The sequence below is a fragment of the Bubalus bubalis genome, chromosome X, assembly GCF_019923935.1.
Source record: "Bubalus bubalis isolate 160015118507 breed Murrah chromosome X, NDDB_SH_1, whole genome shotgun sequence".
Lineage (NCBI taxonomy): Eukaryota > Metazoa > Chordata > Mammalia > Artiodactyla > Bovidae > Bubalus > Bubalus bubalis.
In genome coordinates, this window is record NC_059181.1 from 104,899,982 (window position 1) to 104,918,580 (window position 18,599).

Below are 18,599 nucleotides of genomic sequence, written 5' to 3' on the forward strand. Positions count from 1 at the left end.
CAGACAGAATTCAAGTTTTAAAGATGGGACTGGGGGACTCAAGACCTCAGATCAAGCGCCCTGTTCCTCAGAGCCACATCACGTTTATTTAGTGTCTTGGCAAACAGGAATTATCTGTTGTGCTCTGATGAAGTCAGCCTCCTGTGTCCCTGGTCACGTCTCCCATTTTATTGATTACCTTAAACTATCTCTGTTATTTTCTTGTACAAGGGGTATCACCTAGTTGGAGGCCACAGACACGCATATGCTTCGGGAAAACATCTTGGTGTGTGCACAAGCAGCCTTCTGAACTTGTGCTGACCCAGCATTCCAAGGTCCACACTATGTTTTTCCTTAGCTTAGCAGGGCATGACGACCCCAACTCATCAACCCGATGTACTTTTATTTGGGTTATGCTGTATTGCTATATTTTATTCTTTGCCCATGGGGTTTTTCTCACGACTTAGAGCAACAGGCGGCTGACTATTAACTCCTGCACCTCTCCACTCAGGGCACACCATGGCACCTCACCCCAGCACATGCTCCTCTGTCCCTGGTCTCCTCTCTGTTGGACTCATGGAGTCTTGTGAACATGGGGTCCTGTCGGTCCCTCGCCATGCCAACTCTGACCTGACTCAGAGCCCAGGCACCTCATGCCTCTGGGGGGCCCGTGGGGGGGTGGTGGTGGTGGGCAGAGGCCCAGGGAGAGCAGTGGGCACATGTCCTTCAGGCTACAGCAGGGGGGACAATGTCCAGGGGTGGGAGGACGTGGGCCAACTGTAGGGTAGAGTCCACCTGAGGGACTCCGGAGAGAAGTCATGGAGTGAGGAGCACCGCCCGCTTTCACCTCAGGGTTGGCCCATAACTCGATGGCCATGTCTGAGGCAGGAACCTCAGAACCTTCCCTGGAGCGAGGCTCATCCTTGGCTAGGCATGTTACAGGAAGGCAGGGGAAGGCTGGGTGGAAGGGACACGCCAGGAATAATGACAGGCATCTTCAGCTGGGCGGCTGATACCAAGCCAGCCGGGCCCCCAGCCGGGACCGCCCCCCCAAGCATGAGGTCATATGGGGGTACACAGCGGCCGCAGGGCGCACTTACCTGCAGGGCGCCCATGGTCTTGTCGGGACAAGCACACGGTGCGCCAGGCTCCTGACCCTGGGCTGCACGGATGAGGCAGAGGCCCAGTTACATCTTCGGCAAACAGGGCACACCCCTCTGAAGCCCAAGCTTTCCCAAGCCCCCATGGGAGCCTAGGGTCCCGGAAACGGCCCTTCCACATAATTCTTCCATTGGCTGGTCAAGAGGAGGAAGTTTGACCCGCCTTCTTCGGAGCACCCAACGTAATCGGACAGTCCAGAGAGGCAGACCGGGTGCTGGAAGACCTGGAGAACTCCGGCTCTGAGGACCCTGCTCTTCACTTGCACGGTTCCCACCTGACTGTTGAGTGGCATCTCTGGGGTGAAGAGGTCAGGGGCTGTGGAGCAGATTCCACAGAGAGAGGACTTGCCCACCCTGTGGAGTCATAGGTCATCGGGGCCTCAGCATTCAGCCATTTCCAGCTGTCTCTTCTCTTGGACTTCCCTGGTGGTTCAGATGGTAAAGAGTCTGCCTGCGATGCTGGAGACCCAGATTCGATCCCTGGGTTGGGAAGATCCCCTGGAGAAGGGAATGGCAACCCACTCCAGTGTTCTGGCCTGGAGAATCCCCTGGAGAAGGGAGTGGCAACCCACTCCAACTGTTCTGGCCTGGAGATTCCCATGGACGTAGGAGCCTGGCGGGCTACAGTTCATGGGGTCCCCAAGAGTCAGAAGCAACTTCACTGTCACTTTTTCTTCTCCTGGACACCTGGGCTCATGCCCTGCCCTACCCTTCCTTGCCCTGGGGGGCCACCCTCAGGCAGGGAGACGTGGCTGGAGGAGGGAAGATGGCCCTGAGTTCCCTCTTTCCTCCCCCCTTCCACCCCAATCCCAGAACGTCCTGCCAACTCACCCAGCACTTCCCACCAGGAGGGCATTGAACGGAGGGTGCCCAGCAGAGGAGCTCCAGAGTCCTCAGCCTCCCTGCCGGGGTGGGGGTGGGGTCCGCCTGGGGGCGTGGCCTTAGGGTGGGCGTGGCGGTGAGCCAGCCAAGCCCCGCCCCCGCTGCGGGCTCGGCCCCGGGCCGGGCGGAACCTGGAGGGTAGAGGTGGGTGGTGCTAGGCTGGGTCAGCTGAGTGACAGTCACGCGACAGCACTCCGCTCTGTGTGGCTTCCTGGAAGACAGGGAGTGATGAGCCGGGGTCTCCGAGTGTGGCAGGCCAGTGCTCGGCGGCCCGGGCAGGGGTGTGGGATGGGGATGGTCGGTGTTGTCCTGGAGGAGGCCGTCCAGGATGGGGGGCGGGAACGGGGAGTTAAGTCCGGGGGCCCATCTTGGTCAGGAGGGCAGACCTGCCCCGGGGGGCGTGGGGGGGCTTCCTGAGGCTCCGAGTCAGGCAGCCCTAGGGGGCTACTCGAGCCTGGGGTGACTTGCGGCCCCGGGGAGTCCACCGACGGGACGGGCACCCGAGAAGACGGCATGGCCTCTGGGGGAGCCGTGTCTCCAAGTCTCTCTCCACAGGACATGGAGAAGGAACAAGAGACGCTGCGGGCCTGGAAGGATCGCGTGGCGCGCGAGCTGGATCGCGTGGTGGCTTTCTGGCTGGATCATTCCCACGACCAGGAGCAGGGGTGCGCGCCTCGCCCTTCTGGGGGCCTTGGACTGGGTTCTTCTCTCCTCTGGAGCCCCCGCACCTCACTCTGGGCTGGCTGCCATCTGTGGGGCGCCGTCTCTGCCCCCATTCCCCTTCACCCCCCCCACCCCCGACCCCGCAAACTCGGCTAACGCCAGCGTGTCCCGCAGGGGCTTCTTCACGTGCCTTGGCCGCGACGGGCAGGTGTACGATGACCTCAAGTACGTCTGGCTGCAGGGGAGGCAGGTACGGACTAGGCGTGCCCGGGGGCGCCCGGGACTGGAACCGGCGCGCTGGGTCCTGCCTGAGTTCGCACACCGGGCAGGGATCGCGGGCTCACCGCCCTCCTTCCCAAGGCCCTGAGGACGGCGGCTCCCTACTTGAGCCATGACCCCCTCCGCTCCCCCGCCCCCCACCCAGGTGTGGATGTACTGTCGCTTGTACCGCCAGTTTGAGCGCTTCCGCCGCCCGGAGCTTTTGAATGCAGCTAAAGCAGGTGCCCTCCCTCCCCTTCCCGGTCTCCCCAGAGGCCACTCCCGGTGATCCCGGCAGCCGCGTGGTGCTCCCAGTTGCCTGCTTGCCAGCCGGCTATGGAAGCCCCCCAAGGACGCTGGGTGCCCACCGATGGGGAGGAAGGCGCTGGCTGGGGCACCCCCAACGCGCCTTCCAGCGTGACACCTTCCTGACCACTAGGTGGCGAGTTTTTGCTGCGTTATGCCCAAGTGGCACCTCCTGCAAAGAAGTGTGCCTTTGTGCTGACCAGGGACGGCCGCCCAGTCAAGGTGCAGCGGACCATCTTCAGCGAGTGTTTTTACACCATGGCCATGAACGAGCTGTGGAGGGTGACCGGGGATGCACGGTACCAGGTGCGGGGGAGGTTGGGCACGCTGTACATCTCCGTGCCCTCACCTTCGCTGGCTCCTGGCGCTTGGGTGCGGGCCAGATCTGTCCTTAACATCAGTCCTTTCTCTGGGCCCGCAGGGCCTGGGGCTGCCAGTCACACCCACTGTTACTGCTGTTATTGTCACTGTGTGTCCTCCCTCCCCCAGAGGCCCTCCCCCAACAACCCCCAAAGGGGCCCTGGGCACCGTTCAGTTCAGTTCAGTCACTCAGTCATGTCCGACTCTTTGCGACCCCATGAATCGCAGCACGCCAGGCCTCCCTGTCCATCACCAACTCCCAGAGTTCATTCAGACTCACGTCCATCAAGTCAGTGATGCCATCCAGCCGTCTCATCCTCTGTCGTCCCCTTCTCCTCCTGCTTCCAATCCCTCCCAGCATCAGTCTTTTCCAATGAGTCAGTTCTTCACATCAGGTGGCCAAAAGTACTGGAGTTTCAGCTTCAGGATCAGTCCTTCTAATGAATATTCAGGACTGATCTTCTTTAGGATGGGCACAGAGGTGTTACCAAACCAGACTTGGGCCCATGTGCAGTGAAGGCAATCCACTGACACCAGGTGGTGGGGAAGGAAAGTGCAGCATTTATTCCTAAGGGACAGGGTAGGTCCTGCTCAAAACACCTTTCAGAGAAGGGTTTAGGGCAAAATCAAGGAGGAGGTCGCAGGGCTTAGGAACATTCTTCTGATTGGCTGGTGGTGAGATAACCAGGAGGGAGTTACTTGATCCACTTTCTGGTTCCAATGGTCTGGGCTCTATGTGCCAGTGGGCAGCATGTACTTAAGTTCTTCCCCCTGGTGGGTGTTTTAGTTATGTGCAAAACAGCTCGAGGATACAACTCAGGATTTTATTTATGGCTCTTGGGGAAGACTTTAGTCTAAACTTATTGTTTTGTCTTGCTTATCAGCTTTCCTTTGTTTCTGCATTTCCTCACTTCTTTGATTAAATGTGCTCCTTGGAACTTGGAAAGGCCTAGGAGGCTAACGCTTTTCAACAAACAAGAGGTGGGGGACCCTGGGAGGATCAACTTCCCACCCCCCTCCACCCCGGCTCTGCAGGGTCCTGCTCAGAGGGACCAGCCCTGCCCTGGCTGGGAGGGTGCTCCTCCCGGGCCCCCTAATCTTTCAAAGCTGACCTCACTGCCTGGGCATGGTCTGCAGCCCCCAGCCCGGGAGCCCTAGCACCCAGCCTGGGGCCAGGCTCCAAGTGTCCTAGGAGCTCAGCCCAAGGGACCTGGGCAGACCAGACTGGATGGGGTGCAGCCTCAGCCTGGGTCTCCCCTCATCACCCCACCCCCAGAACGAAGCCATGGAGATGATGGATCAGATCGTGAGCTGGGTGCGGGAGGACCCCTCTGGGCTGGGCCGGCCCCAGCTCCCTGGGGCCCCAGCCTCAGAGTCCATGGCGGTGCCCATGATGCTGCTCAACCTGGTGGAGCAGCTTGGGGAGGCGGACGAGGAGCTGGCAGGCATCTCTGCGGAGCTGGGGGACTGGTGCGCTCAGAGGATTCTGCAACATGTGCAGGTGGGGGCAGGAGGCAGACGCTGGCTGCCAGACCAGTCCTGGGGGGCTGGGGCACAGGGTGACCCCAATTCCCCACCCCCACCCCCAAGCTCAGTCATCTCCGATTCTTTGTGACCCTATGGACTGTAGCCTGCCAGGCCAGATTCTCCCAGGCCAGAATACTGGAGTGGGTTGCCATGCCCTCCTCCAGGGGATCTTCCCCACCCAGGGATCCAACCCAGGTCTGCCGCGTGTTGCAGGCAGATTCTTTACCATCTGAGCCACCAGGGAAGCCCACTCATGTGCTGGGGGTCTATTTTACAGATGGGGAGACACAGGGAGGTGTGGCCCAGAACCCTTGGAAAGGGTGCGGGAGGCCCCTGGGGAGCCAGGTTGGGGTGAGGGCAGGAGGGTGGGGTCCAGACCCCCAGGCCCATCAGGGAGCATGAAACCCAGACCCAGCTTCCTCCCAGGCCTCTGGACAGCCAGGTCGGCCCAATCTCAGTCCCCACCATTCAGTGTCTTCCGGGACCAGGCCCAAAGCAAGTTCCAGACCCTTGGGAGTGAATCAGCTCCTCCTCAAAATCCCTTTGCCCACCCCCGCCAGCCCACCCAAGCCTGCAGATGAGGAGGGAGAGGGTGGAGGGGGTTGCTGAGCACTGAACCCCCTTCTGCTCCTCCCTCTGCAGAGGGGTGGGCAGGCTGTGCTGGAGAACGTGTCAGAGGATGGTGAGGAACTCTCAGGCTGCTTGGGGAGACACCAGAACCCAGGTGAGGAGTGGGAGTGGGGTGGGCTTCAGATGTGGGGACTGCCTGCCTCCCTCCACACTGGGCACCGAGGACCAGGCAGAGAAGCAGGGATGGGCCTGCCATGCTGGGGGGCACAGCTCAGAGCAGCCCCCACTGCTGGCAAGAGAGGAAGAGAGTCAGCATACAGCGCAGGGGGCTGGAGCCCCCTACCTGGGGGAGACCGCACTACCTGCCTTACCCTGAGCCCTCACCAGGCCACGCGCTGGAGGCTGGCTGGTTCCTGCTCCGTTATGCCATCCAGAGAGGTGATGCCAAACTTCGAGCCCACGTGATTGACAAGTTCCTACTGTTGCCTTTCCACTCTGGATGGGACCCTGAGCATGGTGGCCTCTTCTACTTCCAGGATGCTGATGGCCTCTGCCCCACCCAGGTGGGAATGTGCCCAGGGCTGTCCTTAAACCATTTCACAGAGTGGGGGGCCCAGGGAGACCCCAGTGGTCCTCAAGCTCATGTACACAAGGAGACACATGTCCCTCCATCTTGGAAAGGTTCGCTGGATGATTCTAAGCCATCAGCACTGAGGGCAGATTTGTGTGTGATCATTACGTCTGTGTGATTATGCCTTGATCCCACTGAGGTCCACAGAAGGTGGCTGAGTTGGCCACTGGCAGGAGCTGACTGTCCAAGGGGCTCTAGACAGACTGATGAGACAGCCAGGGTTTGGATTCCAGGGCTTAAGGGGAGCCTGGCCCAGCCCTGCCCTTCCAGCTCAAGAAGCTAGTGCCAATCTGCTGGGTGGTCAAGGCCTCCATAGACGTCCATGTCACAATGAAGCTCCAAGTGCCTGGGCCAAATGGAGTCTTAGCCAGGGCCTGAATGATGGGGGTGACCTTCCTGCTGAGAGGGGTGGTGGAGGGTGGGACCCAGGCTTCCAGATGCCTCCTCTCTGCTCCCAGCTGGAGTGGGCCATGAAGCTCTGGTGGCCACATAGTGAAGCCATGATCGCCTTCCTCATGGGCTACAGTGAGACTGGGGACCCTGCCTTGCTGCGCATCTTCTACCAGGTGGCTGAGTACACCTTCCACCGGGTAAGTGCTGCTTCCTGGTCTTAGCAAAGGTGTGGAAACTGCAGACTGGGCGGGGAGGGCGAGTCTTCCTGCACATCCCCCGCTTGCCCCTCAGCAGACATGGAGGTGCCAGCCCCAGTATCCTCTGTTGAGTCAACAGAGCAGCCCCTTCCCCACTGGAGCTCACATTTTGCTGGCAGTGACTGACCATAAACAAGTAAACAAGCAAACAGAGATGGGACTGAGAGCTCTGGGAAATACATCAAGGTCAGGGGCTGCAGGCGGGGCTGATGGGAAGGAAAAAAGCTGGAAGGGGTGCTCAGCAAAGAGGGGTCAACCTGACTCTGGGGTTCACGGGTGCTGGGGCTTTGGAAGGGGAGGCCATAGGGCCGTGGGCCAAGTGAGGGAGATGGCGCAGTGGCTGTCATCCTGGCCAGTGAGTGGGGGCCTGACCTGGGGTGGAAGATGCAACAGGAGCAGGGCTCAGAGTCTGGCTGAGTGGGAGGAGTCTGGACTGGCCACAAGTGTTGGGTGTCATAAGGATATAGATGATATATACTGCGAGCCACGAGGCAAGGTGAGCTTTGAGCACAGAAGGAAAAGAGAAGAGGGAATAGGAGGGCCCAGCAAAGGAGACAAGAATCAGTTGTGAGGCAGGAAGGGAGCCAAAGACTCCCCTCCACTACAGCCCGAGCGCAATGAGTGGAGTGATGACCTGTGCCAGCCGTGGCTGAGAGGCACCTTGGGGGCTGAGCCTGAATGAAGGAAAATTCCCAATGTGTTTCGAAAGCCACAACTCACTCCATCAGTAAACCCCAGTACATGAAGGATTACAACAGGGAGTCTTACTTGGTGGTCTGTGGGTTTTGCGACCTGGGAGAAAATTCTATCTTTCTTTAGGCTAACCTCTAACTGAAATCCAGTATTTGCTTCCATCATGAATGAAAGCACAGTGGTATTAGCAGTGTCTGACTTCATCACCAGTAGACATCCCAAATGTGTTCACATTATATTGTAGTTCGAGGGGCATCTCCCAGTATTGCACATATTCATCATTACTTCCAAACACAACAGTCACAAGACCCGGGGTGATATATGTTAATATTTAATGCATTCAAAAGAACCTGTGTTTGAGGCCATTGGTGTTAACTGCATAAAGTGAAATTTAAGGAATAAATTGTCAAGAAAGAGAGATGGCCATCGAACAATCAGGAAACTTATAAACAGATCAGTCATTATGCACTGATCATCATAACAGAAGACAAGAAATTCAGACATCCACAGAAATGCTGGACAGGAAAACAGTTCAATCTGTCCGTGTCAGATCAAATAGTTGAATAATGTGAGGACATAAGCAGTGTCACTGGAAAGATAGAATGAATAGATATAGAACTAGTGTTACCTGCTATGAAGAGGAGTAGGCCTATTCACAGGTCGACATTTAAAAAGACATTTTGATAGTGGACTTCAGTGTCACTGAAGTTCTTCCACAGTCCTGAGAAGGGATTCCACCCAGGTCTCTATCTGGGGAGGAAAGAGAAGGGTCTAGGCCAGGGGTCTGGAGTCTACCCTGGAGCATCTGCAAGGAACTGTGGGCAAGAGAGACGAAAGGAATTTGGAATGGGTCAACACAGCTGCTGGGCAGGGTCAGGCTTCAGGGGGCTCCAAGGGAGAGGGAGATGTGTTTGGGACCTGTGACAAGCAAGGCTGGAGTCAGCTCAGTGCTAGATATCTACAATCTCATCAACTGGAAGACAGGCCTGTGAAGCATAGAACAGGAACTCAAAGGGAATCATCTGTTACAAAGTTACATGACAGGTCAGCACTTCTATTCTCTTTCTTTAAATCAATTCTGTTGAAGTGCAATTAATATTTTAAGTATCCATTTTAAGTATTCAGTTCACTGAGATATAGCAATGTATATATCTGTGTTTAGTACCTAAATTGTACCTGACTCTTGCGGCCCAATGGACTGCAGCCTCCCAGGCTCCTCTGTTCATGGGATTTCCCAGGCAAGAATACTGGAATGGGTTGCCATTTCCTTCTCCAGGGGATTTTTCCCGATCCAGGGATCCAACCCAGGTCTCCTGCATTGGCAAGCAGGTTCTTTTGCACAGAGCCACCAGGGAAGTACCATATATATCTGTATAACTACCAGCATACTCAAGATATGGAACTGTTCCATCATACCCAAGCAGGGTTCTTTTATTCCATCTTGCAAGGTTTCATCTCACAGTCAGCAGCCCCTTTCCAAAGTGGAGTATCTAGGCGCCCACTTCGGCTGCAGAAAAAGGAAAAGAGAAAGCCCTTTGTGTTCATATGTGTCCAGGACGCGGGATCTAACAGCACCGGTTCTGTAGTTACGGTATCTGGGGTCTGCCCAGGCTCTGATCCCGAGTAGCGCTTTAGTGGGACAGGTGAACTCTTATTCCCCAGGCGTCTGTCATCTGGGCAGCTCCTGCCGGCGCTGCTTGTCACTGCCTTGTTATTGCAGTTTCGCGATCCAGAGTACGGGGAATGGTTTGGCTACCTGAATCGAGACGGGAAGGTCGCCCTCACTATCAAGGGGGGTCCTTTCAAAGGTGAGTTGGGGACAGGGCGAGGCCTCAGGGGCTCAGGGCACTTCGCTGTCCCCAGCCCTCCCAACCCGCTGTCCCGCCTCTCCCCGTAGGCTGCTTCCACGTGCCACGGTGCCTGGCCATGTGCGAGGAGATGCTGAACAGCCTGCTGAGCCGCCTCGCTCCGGCCTCAGCCCTCAGCACCCGGTCTCCGCCCGCTGGTCCCGCCCGCCCGGGCGCAGAATAAAACGAAGCCTGTTACACTGTCTGTGTGTGTGAGCTTCCGTGGGGTCGCGGGAGGTGGGGAACGCCCGCCGCCTTCGGCTGGAGGGCACCTGCTCGCCCGGCCAGTGACCCACCCAGAGCGCTGGAACCTCCCACCTTGCCAAGAGGCCCGCCCCGCGCCCGGGTTTGCCCGGCCATTGGCCCGCCCCGCGTAGAGACCCCGCCCCACCCTTGGAGCTCCCTGCGCATTAGCCGAGCACCCAGGAGGGTGGGTCCGGCAGCGCGCCACTTCCATCCGGTGGACTGGCCAGGCGCGCGCCGCCTCTTCCGCCACCGCCCCCGCGATCCCGGACCTAGCTCCAACCCTAGCCGTGGCCTGGCAGCCCCGGTGTCGCTCTGAAGCGCGGCGGCAGCTGACTGCGCGTTCACGACCCGCTGGGAGCCGCGAGTCCCGCCGCCGTTATGAACATCCGCAATGCGAGGGTGAGGGGCCGGGGCCGGAGACGGTCCGCGCCGCGTGGGAGCGAGGCCCAGTGGCCGCGTGCGCATGCTCCCGAGGGGCCCGGCCGAGCCCCAGGGCCGGCCGCCTGGATCGCCTGCGGCAGCCCGGCACAAAACAGTGAAGGCCACCGTTCCCGTGGGGTTGGCCCTCCCCACAGATGAGGCCAGGGGTTCAAAGCCGGGGCTGCGAACCCCTTCTTTCGGGGATGTCGGGGCTCCGTGGGATGGTGTTGGGGAGCTTCCTGGCGCTCACGTCCGTTCCTGGAACAGTCAAGTTTTTGCCCGGCGGCCCTGGCCCAGGACTGTGCAGAGACAGATAGTCCCAGCTCCCGCCCAGGTCTGGGGGTGGGGGCGGAGGGTCGGTGAGTAGACAGCGAGCAGGGCTCCAACAGAACTGGGGCCTACTTAGTGCAGCCCCAGGCCTGACCACGTTCCACTGCCCTCCCTCGCAGCCAGAGGACCTGATGAACATGCAACACTGCAACCTCCTGTGCCTGCCTGAGAACTACCAGATGAAATATTATTTCTACCATGGCCTCTCCTGGCCCCAGGTGGGCAGCTGTTGCATTTGGGGACTGGGTCAAGGAGGCCAGGGAATTCCCACCCTGGGTTGGCTGAGACCATGAAGAGTCCCAGGGGGGCACCTGGGTGAAGGAGGCCTTGAGTGTTGGCTTCATCTGGGGTGGCTGGGGGTGGAAAGGAGGTGCCTGAAGACGGGAGACGAACAGGGCCAACCTAGGAGCAGAATTACCACCTGTCTGCCCACCTCTTCCCGGTTAAGAACAAGGGGCACCGTGTGGTATGGGAAAACAAGGCCACATTGCCTGGAGGTCAGGAGCTGTCACTGAACTCCACCCTGGCCTGCTGTCCATCATGGCCAGGGCAAGAGACAGGCAGTGGGGCCAGGTGTCCACTAAGGGCTCCTCCAGCTCTGATAGAAACTTGTTTTCTGCCTCCTCTTTCCTCCTGTCTTCCAGCTCTCGTACATCGCTGAGGACGAGAATGGGAAGATCGTGGGGTACGTCCTGGCCAAAATGTGAGTCACCAGAGGCAGAGAGACAAAAGTGGCGCCTGACCTGCGGGTGGGGGAGGAGGGACACTGACATCTGCACATGTCTGATGGAGGCTGCCTGGGTTGGGTTGGTTTTTTTTTTTTTTTTTCTTTTTGAAATGAATAGACTGTTCTTTAGTTCAGTTTGAGCTTTACAGGAAATGTGAGTGCAAAATACACACCGCTCTCACATAACTCCTTCCCTGTCTTTCCTGGTTGCCTCTCTTACTAATATCTCCTGGTACGTCTGTTACAATATTGCTACATCATTATTAAAGTCCATAGTTCACAGTAAGTTTCATCCTTGGAGTCATATGGACAAATGTATAACAACATGTGTTCACTACTATAGTATCACACAGAGTAGTCTTAGTGCCCGCCGAGTTTTCCGTACTCCACCTGTTCATCCCTCCTCTCTCCCCAGGGAACCACTGATCTCTTTACTGTCTCCATAGTTTTACCTTTTCTAGAACATCCCATGATTAGAATCATACAGTGTGTGGGCTTCCCTGGTGGCTCAGTGGTAAAGAATCTGCCTGCCAGTGCAGGAGACACAGGTTCAATCCCTGGGTGGGGAAGATCCCCTGGAGGAGGAAATGGCAACCCACTCCAGTACTCTTGCCTGGAGAATCTCCATGGACAAAGGAGCCTGGTGGGCTACTGTCCATGGTGTCGCAGAGTCGAACACGAGTGACTGCTTACGTACCTCAACATACAGTGTAGCCATTTCAGACTGCCTCTCAGTCATATGCATTGAAGTTTCCTCCATGTCTTTTCCTGGCTTTATAACTCCCTTCTTTTTAGCACTGAATAGTGTTCCATTGATACTGCACATGTCTTTTGTCTGCTGCCTGAGGTCTGGAGAGCCCTGACTCTCTCCCCTACCCGGGATCTGGGGGCACTGTGGGGTTCGCTCCTAGCCTCTCTTTCTTCTTGATCTAGGGAAGAAGACCCGGACGATGTGCCCCATGGACATATCACCTCGCTGGTGCGTAGGACCTCCCCACCCAGGCTCTGGTGGGCATGGAAGTTAGTTGGAGTCGCCTCTGAGGTCCCACTTTTCTGCCCCTAGGCTGTTAAGCGTTCCCACCGGCGTCTTGGCCTGGCTCAAAAGCTGATGGACCAGGCCTCCCGAGCCATGATTGAGAACTTCAATGCCAAATATGTCTCTCTGCATGTCAGGAAGAGGTGGAAGCCGGGGTCAAAGGAAGGGGGGTGGGGGCTGCTGTCTTGATACGGGTCCTGGGCTGCCTTAGCTTTTGGAGAAGACTGGGAGGTGGGATTTGTGGGGAGCGGGACTGGGAGGATGGGCAGGACCTGGACGTGTTGTCCCTGTCTGGCCTGGTCTGTAGAGCTCAGCACAGCCTTGTTCCCCTACAGTAACCGGGCAGCTCTGCACCTTTATTCCAACACGCTCAACTTTCAGTAAGTAGATCTAGATGTTTCTAATGGGAGTGGGACAGTCCCCAGGTCTGGCTTGCCCAGGTGGCTGAGATGGGCTGAGCTACTTTCTGGGCATGAAGGTGGGCGGCAGCTGGAGCTAGGGACAGGCTTTGGCCTCCACTCAGAGACAGTGACACCCACCTGCCACTGTCTGTTCGAGATGTGTTGTGCGCCTAGAGGACATTTAGTGTTTCTTGCTGGGCAGAAGAGGACTACCTGCTGCTGGTGGGGGCCAGGTGAAGAGCAGCATGGTGAAGGGATTCAGAAGTAGAGACAAGGACCCAGGACAGGAACAGGACTGAGAGTGACCAGGCACCTAGAAGCATCTCAGCAGAACCAGAAGAAAGGGTAAACCGAAGCATATTTGTGCAGGAAGGGTGCAGCAGAGGGGTCTAGAGCCCTGGGTGTCCTAGTGGGTGAGAGCAGTCCGCTCAGTGTGCCCAGCACAGGACACAGAGAGCCTGGCCAGGAACTGCCCCGCCCAGGGCATTGTGGTGAAAGCTGCTGGGACGGGCTGTTTGTGGAGAGCCCACTGAGACAGCCTTAGCTTCAGCTTGCTTAAGGAAGGGAAGGACCTACGGGCTGGGCATCTGAGGATCTTTGACCTGGATGCAGACTCCCCTGCTGGTTGACAGTTCCTGGGTCTGAAGGCTGGCAGGGCCTTTCTGGGCCATCCAAGAACACCAAGAACAGAGGCCACAGCACCACCCCCCCCCCCCCAGCCGTTTCCAACTGTTCGGCATGGGAGCCAGCCAGCCATGCATGCCCAGGAAATGACAGGGAACTGGGCAAGGAGGGGTAGGGTACTGCCACATGCAGGGGCCGTGGTTCCCAGGAAACCACAGAAACAGATCCTTGGGAGCCAGGTTAGGGATGAGGTGGGGTGGCAGAATGCCAAGGGTGGGAGGGAGTCCGGCTTACTGTTGGAGAAAGCAGACAGAAGGCCACGTTGGAAATGTCTCCAAAGGGCCTTTGGGGGGTACTGACACCCCATCCCAATGGCAGATGGCACCAGAGGGTGGAGGAGAATTGCCCCCAACTCGGTTTCTCCTCCTCCTCTCCACCCCCCCGCCCCCAGGATCAGTGAAGTGGAGCCCAAATACTACGCTGACGGGGAAGATGCATATGCCATGAAGCGGGACCTCACCCAGATGGCCGATGAGGTGAGTCCAGTGGGGCCAGGTCCACCCGCCCCAAGCAGGCTGAGCGGGGTGGCCTGAGGGAGTTGGAGGTGTCCTGGTCCTCTTCACCTCAGCTGACAGGTGGGGAGCCAGACCTTGTCAGGGCTTTAAAGAAGGCTGTCATCGGGCCAAGGCTCCATTTTCTGAGGAGGAGGCCTGTCCTGCCCAGAGGCCGCTGTGACAGGACAGTCTGGACATGCTGAGGCATGGGGCTGGGGATGGCTGCAGCTGGCTCCAAGGCTGAGGAGATAGGGCTCTGCCCAAGGCTCCATGGGGGCCGGGGCCATTCAGAGGGCTCCACAGCAGCTGCGTGAGGGCGTGTGAACACCTCCACTTCACTGCAGAGGAAACAGGCCCAGAGGGGGCAGTTGCCAGGACTAGCCCTGGGTCTCTCAATGCAGTCCTGTGTTTCCTGCCCTGCCTGCACCCCCAGCAAGGGACCAGAAACGGGCAGTGGGAGCGGGCCCTCATGGTCTAGAGACTTAGGCCCTGTCTCCTTCCTCCCGCCTCTCCCGGGCTTCCCGTGGCAGCTGAGGCGGCACCTGGAGCTGAAGGAGAAGGGCAGGCACGTGGTACTGGGCTCCATCGAGAACAAGATGGAAGGCAAGGGCAACTCGCTTCCGAGCTCAGGGGAGGCCTGTCGTGAGGAAAAGGGCCTGGTTGCGGAGGACAGCGGTGGCGACAGCAAGGACCTCAGCGAGGTCAGCGAGACCACAGAGAGCACCGACGTTAAGGACAGCTCAGAGGCCTCTGACTCGGCCTCCTAGAGCCCACACCTGCTCCCCTCCCTATCCTGGCCCGCCCATCCCATCCTCACCGAAAGAGGTTTCACAATAAACTTCACCCAGTGGCCTTGGGGAGTTCACGTGTGCGAGTGTGCACCTTTTGGGTGGTGTGTGGATGCCCCGCTCTGGCTCTTGTGTTCTTCTGGATGTGGACCTCACAGCCTTTTGGCACAGTGCGTCCTGCAAGCCCTCCTAGAAGGGAAGAACTTTGTCAGGGCTTTGGAGAGGTCTGATGGCTTTGAACCATCTTTGGGTCTGGGGGGGTGGGGGAAAGAGACCCCGGAGTTCTGGAAGCCTTCTGAGCCTTGCTGTGCTGCTGCCCTGCCAGGCTCCAGATGTGGGAGTCCAGCGGGTCATTGACCTTATCTACCATCTCGGTAGGGGCCCAACCAGCTCCCTAGTTCCCCAAGCCCTGGCAAGTGTCCTTGATTCCTCCCTCCCCTGCAAACTAACAGATCCACCAATTCTGTGTGTTTGATCACCGTGATACCCCTTGAATCTCCTTCCTAACGGTTTTAGATTCACAGAGGTGAGCAGATAGTACAGGGTTTCCATGGATGCACGCCCCCCCCTCCCCACTTTCAACTATTAATAACATTTTGACCTTTCTTTTTTCTTTTTATTTTAATTGGAGGCTAATTATTATTAATAATATTTTGTATTCTTACATTTGACTCAATACTGATACATTATTAACTATAGTCCAGGGTTTACATTTCCTTCTGCGTTGTACACTCTGGGTTTTGACAAATAACATCATGTCGTTTCATGCAGAATAGAAGCCTAAAATTTGCTCCAGTACCTTTCATCCCTGCCATTCCCTCCGGCTGCAGCACCGTTGTTTGCTGCCCCTCCTCCCTGGGCGGGCTGCCTGGGCCGCCCACCTCCCAGCGGAACTCAACACTCCTTAGCTGTCACTACCTTATGCCCCTGCTACCGCAGATGGCACACTGCTCTCCTGCTACGCTGAATAATTCGCTACCAAGGGTTGGAGCTCCTGTCTCTCTCTGGCTGGCGCCTGCCACGTGATCAACAGGCAGCAGGGTAAGCAGAGACCAGTGGGCGGTCCGGGAATTGGAAAACGCGCCTGCGCGGGCCTGTGCGCCGCCGCCGGCTCCTGGGCCGGCGAGGAGGAGGGAGGCCGTGTTCTGATTGACTCAAATTTCTGCCTCGCCCCACCTTCCGCGCCCGGCGTCAGTCCCTTTAGATTCACCTACGGAGCCGGCTTCGTTCCCAGGCTCTGATAGGTCCGCCGGCGGCTGGGCCGGGCTCCGCGCGGAGGGCGGGGCGGGGCGAGCGGTGGAGCATGCGCACTACCTCGACCGCGCCCCAGCGCAGCCGGGCGGGAGCCGGCAGAGGCTCTCACGGCCCCTTGTGGGCCTTTCCTTCCTGCCTCTTCCGACCGGCGTTCTGCCCGCCCTCCCGCCCGCGCCCTGAGGCCCAAGCAGGCCGGTTGAAGCTCGGCCGCCCTCAGGCAGTCGAGTTTCCTGAGCGGAGGCGGGAGCTGCGGCGAGGGCGGAGGGCAAAGAGGGGAAGCCGCAGGCCTGGGTGACCCTTGGGGCCCAGCACTTCCTCCGCCTCTGCAGGGCTCGCCTCTGGAGCAGCCCCTTAAGGGCCATCGTGCCAACCTGAGGCCAGAAGGCTGGGGTGGAAAAGCAGGAACGCCTGCCCTGTAGCCTTGGGACTGTGGGTGGGTTCCGGGGACGTTTTCCCTGGCATGAGCCTGTACACCGAGGTGCACAACCTGACATGAGCACCTGGTAACAGCCTCGCCACCGATCTCATCTCCCTCTGGTCCATTCTCCGGGTAGCAGACCTGACCCTGCCTCCGCCCGGACCAAGGATTCACTCGCCAACAGGTTTAGCAAGCTCCCGCAGATCTGGTCCTGCACAGATCTGGTCCTGCCCTTCTGAGCAGTTTAGATCCTCCGAAGTGGAGAAATATGGCTGAGGCTAGAGCAGGCAGTATGGCCTTAAAGGCCAAAGAAGCATTTGGCCAGTACTAGTGACCATCACTTCATGAGAAATAGATGGGGAAACAGTGAAAACAGTGTCAGACTATTTTTTTGGGCTCCAAAATCACTGCAGATGGTGATTGCAGCCATGAAATTAAAAGACGCTTACTCCTCGGAAGGAAAGTTATGACCAACCTAGATACCATATTAAAAAGCAGAGACATTACTTTGCCAACAAAGGTCCTAGACAGTCAAGGCTATGGTTTTTCCAGTGGTCATGTATGGATGTGAGAGTTGGACTGTGAAGAAAGCTGAGCGCTGAAGAATTGATGTGCTTTTGAACTGTGGTGCTGGAGAAGACTCTTGCGAGTCCTTTGGACTGCAAGGAGATCCAACCAGTCCATCCTAAAGGATATCAGTCCTGGATGTTCATTGGAAGGACTGATGCTGAGGCTGAAACTCCAGGACTTTGGCCACCTCTTGCAAAGAGTTGACTGATTGGAAAAGACTCTGGTGCTGGGAGGGATTGGGGGCAGGAGGAGAAGGGGACGACAGGGGATGAGATGGCTGGATGGCATCACAGACTCGATGCACATGAGTTTGGGTGAACTCTGGGAGTTGGTGATGGACAGGGAGGCCTGGCGTGCTGCGATTCATGGGGTCGCAAAGAGTCGGACACGATTGAGCGACTGAACTGAATTGAGTGACTCAAAAGTTTTACACCAGTGGCCGAATGGGGCACACGTGGGTATTTCTGGAGTGATAAAGCAAAAGGACAGAAGGAGAATAGGGGCCGAGGCCAGTTCAGCAGCCATTTATTGTGGGCTTGAGCCTTGTGCCTGGCTCTGCTGAATCGGGGAGGGACTTTGGGGGACCAGTCAGGGCTCAGATAGAGGGGAAGGGGCAAGATGTGTTCCATCCAGCTCCCAGGTCCAACAGCCCCAGTCCCCGGTGCACACACTGCACCTTAGAGAAGGGCCTAGACACGGGGGGTGGGGGGCAGGGAGCTGAGAAGGTATGTTTTCCCCTTCTGGGCAAGAGAACTGTGCACAGTTGAAAGCCAGGAAGTACCTGTGCAAAGTCCCCTCCCTTGCAGAGCTGCAGGTCAGGGTCACGTGTGTCCACATTCGCACGGAGGCTGACTTTGACTTCCATGCAAACACATGCCTGGACCCCTTGCACAAGTGCCCACAGGCTCCCCTTCCCTGGGCACCACCCCAAAGCCTAAATACCTTTGCCACCCTTGTCACCATATGTGTACCCCAGGGATTTCTCTAACACAGTTGTCTACTCTGCCTTGTCTACCTGCTAACTGCATCCTGCCTTAGTATACCAGAGAAAAACTTGCCCTCTGACTTTGTGTTGCTAGAGAGACGTGAAGCATCCCTAGATAAGAGGAGCCCCAAGCTGACCCCCGGGCTCAGTAAGGCCCTGTTCTGAGGGTGCAGGAAGAGGGCTACCCCTCCTCAGCCCCCCAGGCCTAAGACAGAGCAGGTGTGAGGTGCAGGGGAAAGGAGACAGAAGAGTGTCTTCCGGTAGCAGGAAGTGGTAACCACCTATGGGGAAACAAGGCTGGTTCCTCTCTATGGGGCTGAACAGAAGGGGAACCTGAGCCTAGCCCTGCCCTCTGCCCCTGCCCCCACTCCACCATGCGGCCTGGAGGGACCAAGGGCAGGTTCTGGTCTCCCCTGTTGATCTTCCTAACCCCCTGGCTCTCCTAGTGTTGGGAAGGGTGGGCCCCATTGGATGTCCTGGGGGTCTAAGGGAAGGCAGCTGATCCAGGGGAGCCCGGCGGTCAGGAGCAGCTATGGTGTTGCTGCACACTGGCATTGATGGCTGATGGCCACGATGTGAGGGGTGCAGTCTGGCAATGGGGACCACAAGCCCTCTGGAGTTTGGGAGGGAGAGGCAGCCAGAGGGTGCCAGCTTGTTGGGCACCTTGGGGCTCTCACAGCGACCCTGGCTGCTTGGCAGCTGAACCTGGGGCACAAGGCT

General features: G+C 57.8%; 2 protein-coding genes and 1 long non-coding RNA gene across 4 annotated transcripts; 2 read left to right on the forward strand and 1 right to left on the reverse strand.

The window, feature by feature from the left end:
- Nucleotides 1-2,126: 2,126 nt before the first annotated feature.
- Nucleotides 2,127-9,731, forward strand: LOC102408230 (renin binding protein). The gene is made up of 11 exons (XM_006043655.3): nt 2,127-2,276; nt 2,577-2,686; nt 2,859-2,934; nt 3,109-3,184; nt 3,382-3,554; nt 4,885-5,109; nt 5,778-5,859; nt 6,093-6,268; nt 6,795-6,926; nt 9,400-9,487; nt 9,577-9,731. Exons 1-11 carry the CDS (start codon nt 2,250-2,252, stop codon nt 9,708-9,710), a joined length of 1,299 nt encoding a protein of 432 aa, XP_006043717.1. The 5' UTR covers nt 2,127-2,249; the 3' UTR covers nt 9,711-9,731.
- Nucleotides 9,732-9,944: 213 nt separating this feature from the next.
- On the forward strand, nt 9,945-14,724 carry NAA10 (N-alpha-acetyltransferase 10, NatA catalytic subunit). 2 transcript variants are annotated; one of them, XM_006043656.4, is made up of 8 exons: nt 9,952-10,171; nt 10,642-10,740; nt 11,167-11,225; nt 12,183-12,228; nt 12,313-12,428; nt 12,621-12,665; nt 13,762-13,846; nt 14,395-14,724. In XM_006043656.4, the coding sequence occupies exons 1-8, from the start codon at nt 10,151-10,153 to the stop codon at nt 14,629-14,631; spliced, it is 708 nt and encodes a 235-aa protein (XP_006043718.1). In that variant the 5' UTR covers nt 9,952-10,150; the 3' UTR covers nt 14,632-14,724. The 2 variants fall into 2 exon arrangements, with proteins under 2 accessions (XP_044793463.1, XP_006043718.1); XM_044937528.2 differs by lacking the exon at nt 12,621-12,665 and having other exon boundaries at nt 9,945-10,171.
- A 4-nt stretch (nt 14,725-14,728) lies between these two features.
- LOC123332036 lies at nt 14,729-15,584 on the reverse strand. The gene is made up of 2 exons (XR_006548876.2): nt 15,452-15,584; nt 14,729-14,841 (listed from the first exon to the last, which is right to left on the reverse strand). It is a non-coding gene; the product is annotated as an uncharacterized LOC123332036 (long non-coding RNA).
- Nucleotides 15,585-18,599: the final 3,015 nt, after the last annotated feature.

What these genes read in the sequence shown, in the direction of transcription:
- LOC102408230 (XM_006043655.3), top strand. Translation starts at nt 2,250, where the DNA reads ATGAGCCGGGGTCTCCGAGTGTGGCAG. An exon ending in TTTGAATGCAGCTAAAGCAG is followed by an intron (nt 3,185 to 3,381) that starts GTGCCCTCCCTC and finishes CCTGACCACTAG; the next exon opens with GTGGCGAGTTTTTGCTGCGT. An exon ending in CCGGGGATGCACGGTACCAG is followed by an intron (nt 3,555 to 4,884) that starts GTGCGGGGGAGG and finishes CCCCACCCCCAG; the next exon opens with AACGAAGCCATGGAGATGAT.
- NAA10 (XM_006043656.4), top strand. Translation starts at nt 10,151, where the DNA reads ATGAACATCCGCAATGCGAGG. An exon ending in TGAACATCCGCAATGCGAGG is followed by an intron (nt 10,172 to 10,641) that starts GTGAGGGGCCGG and finishes CCTCCCTCGCAG; the next exon opens with CCAGAGGACCTGATGAACAT. An exon ending in ATGGCCTCTCCTGGCCCCAG is followed by an intron (nt 10,741 to 11,166) that starts GTGGGCAGCTGT and finishes CCTGTCTTCCAG; the next exon opens with CTCTCGTACATCGCTGAGGA.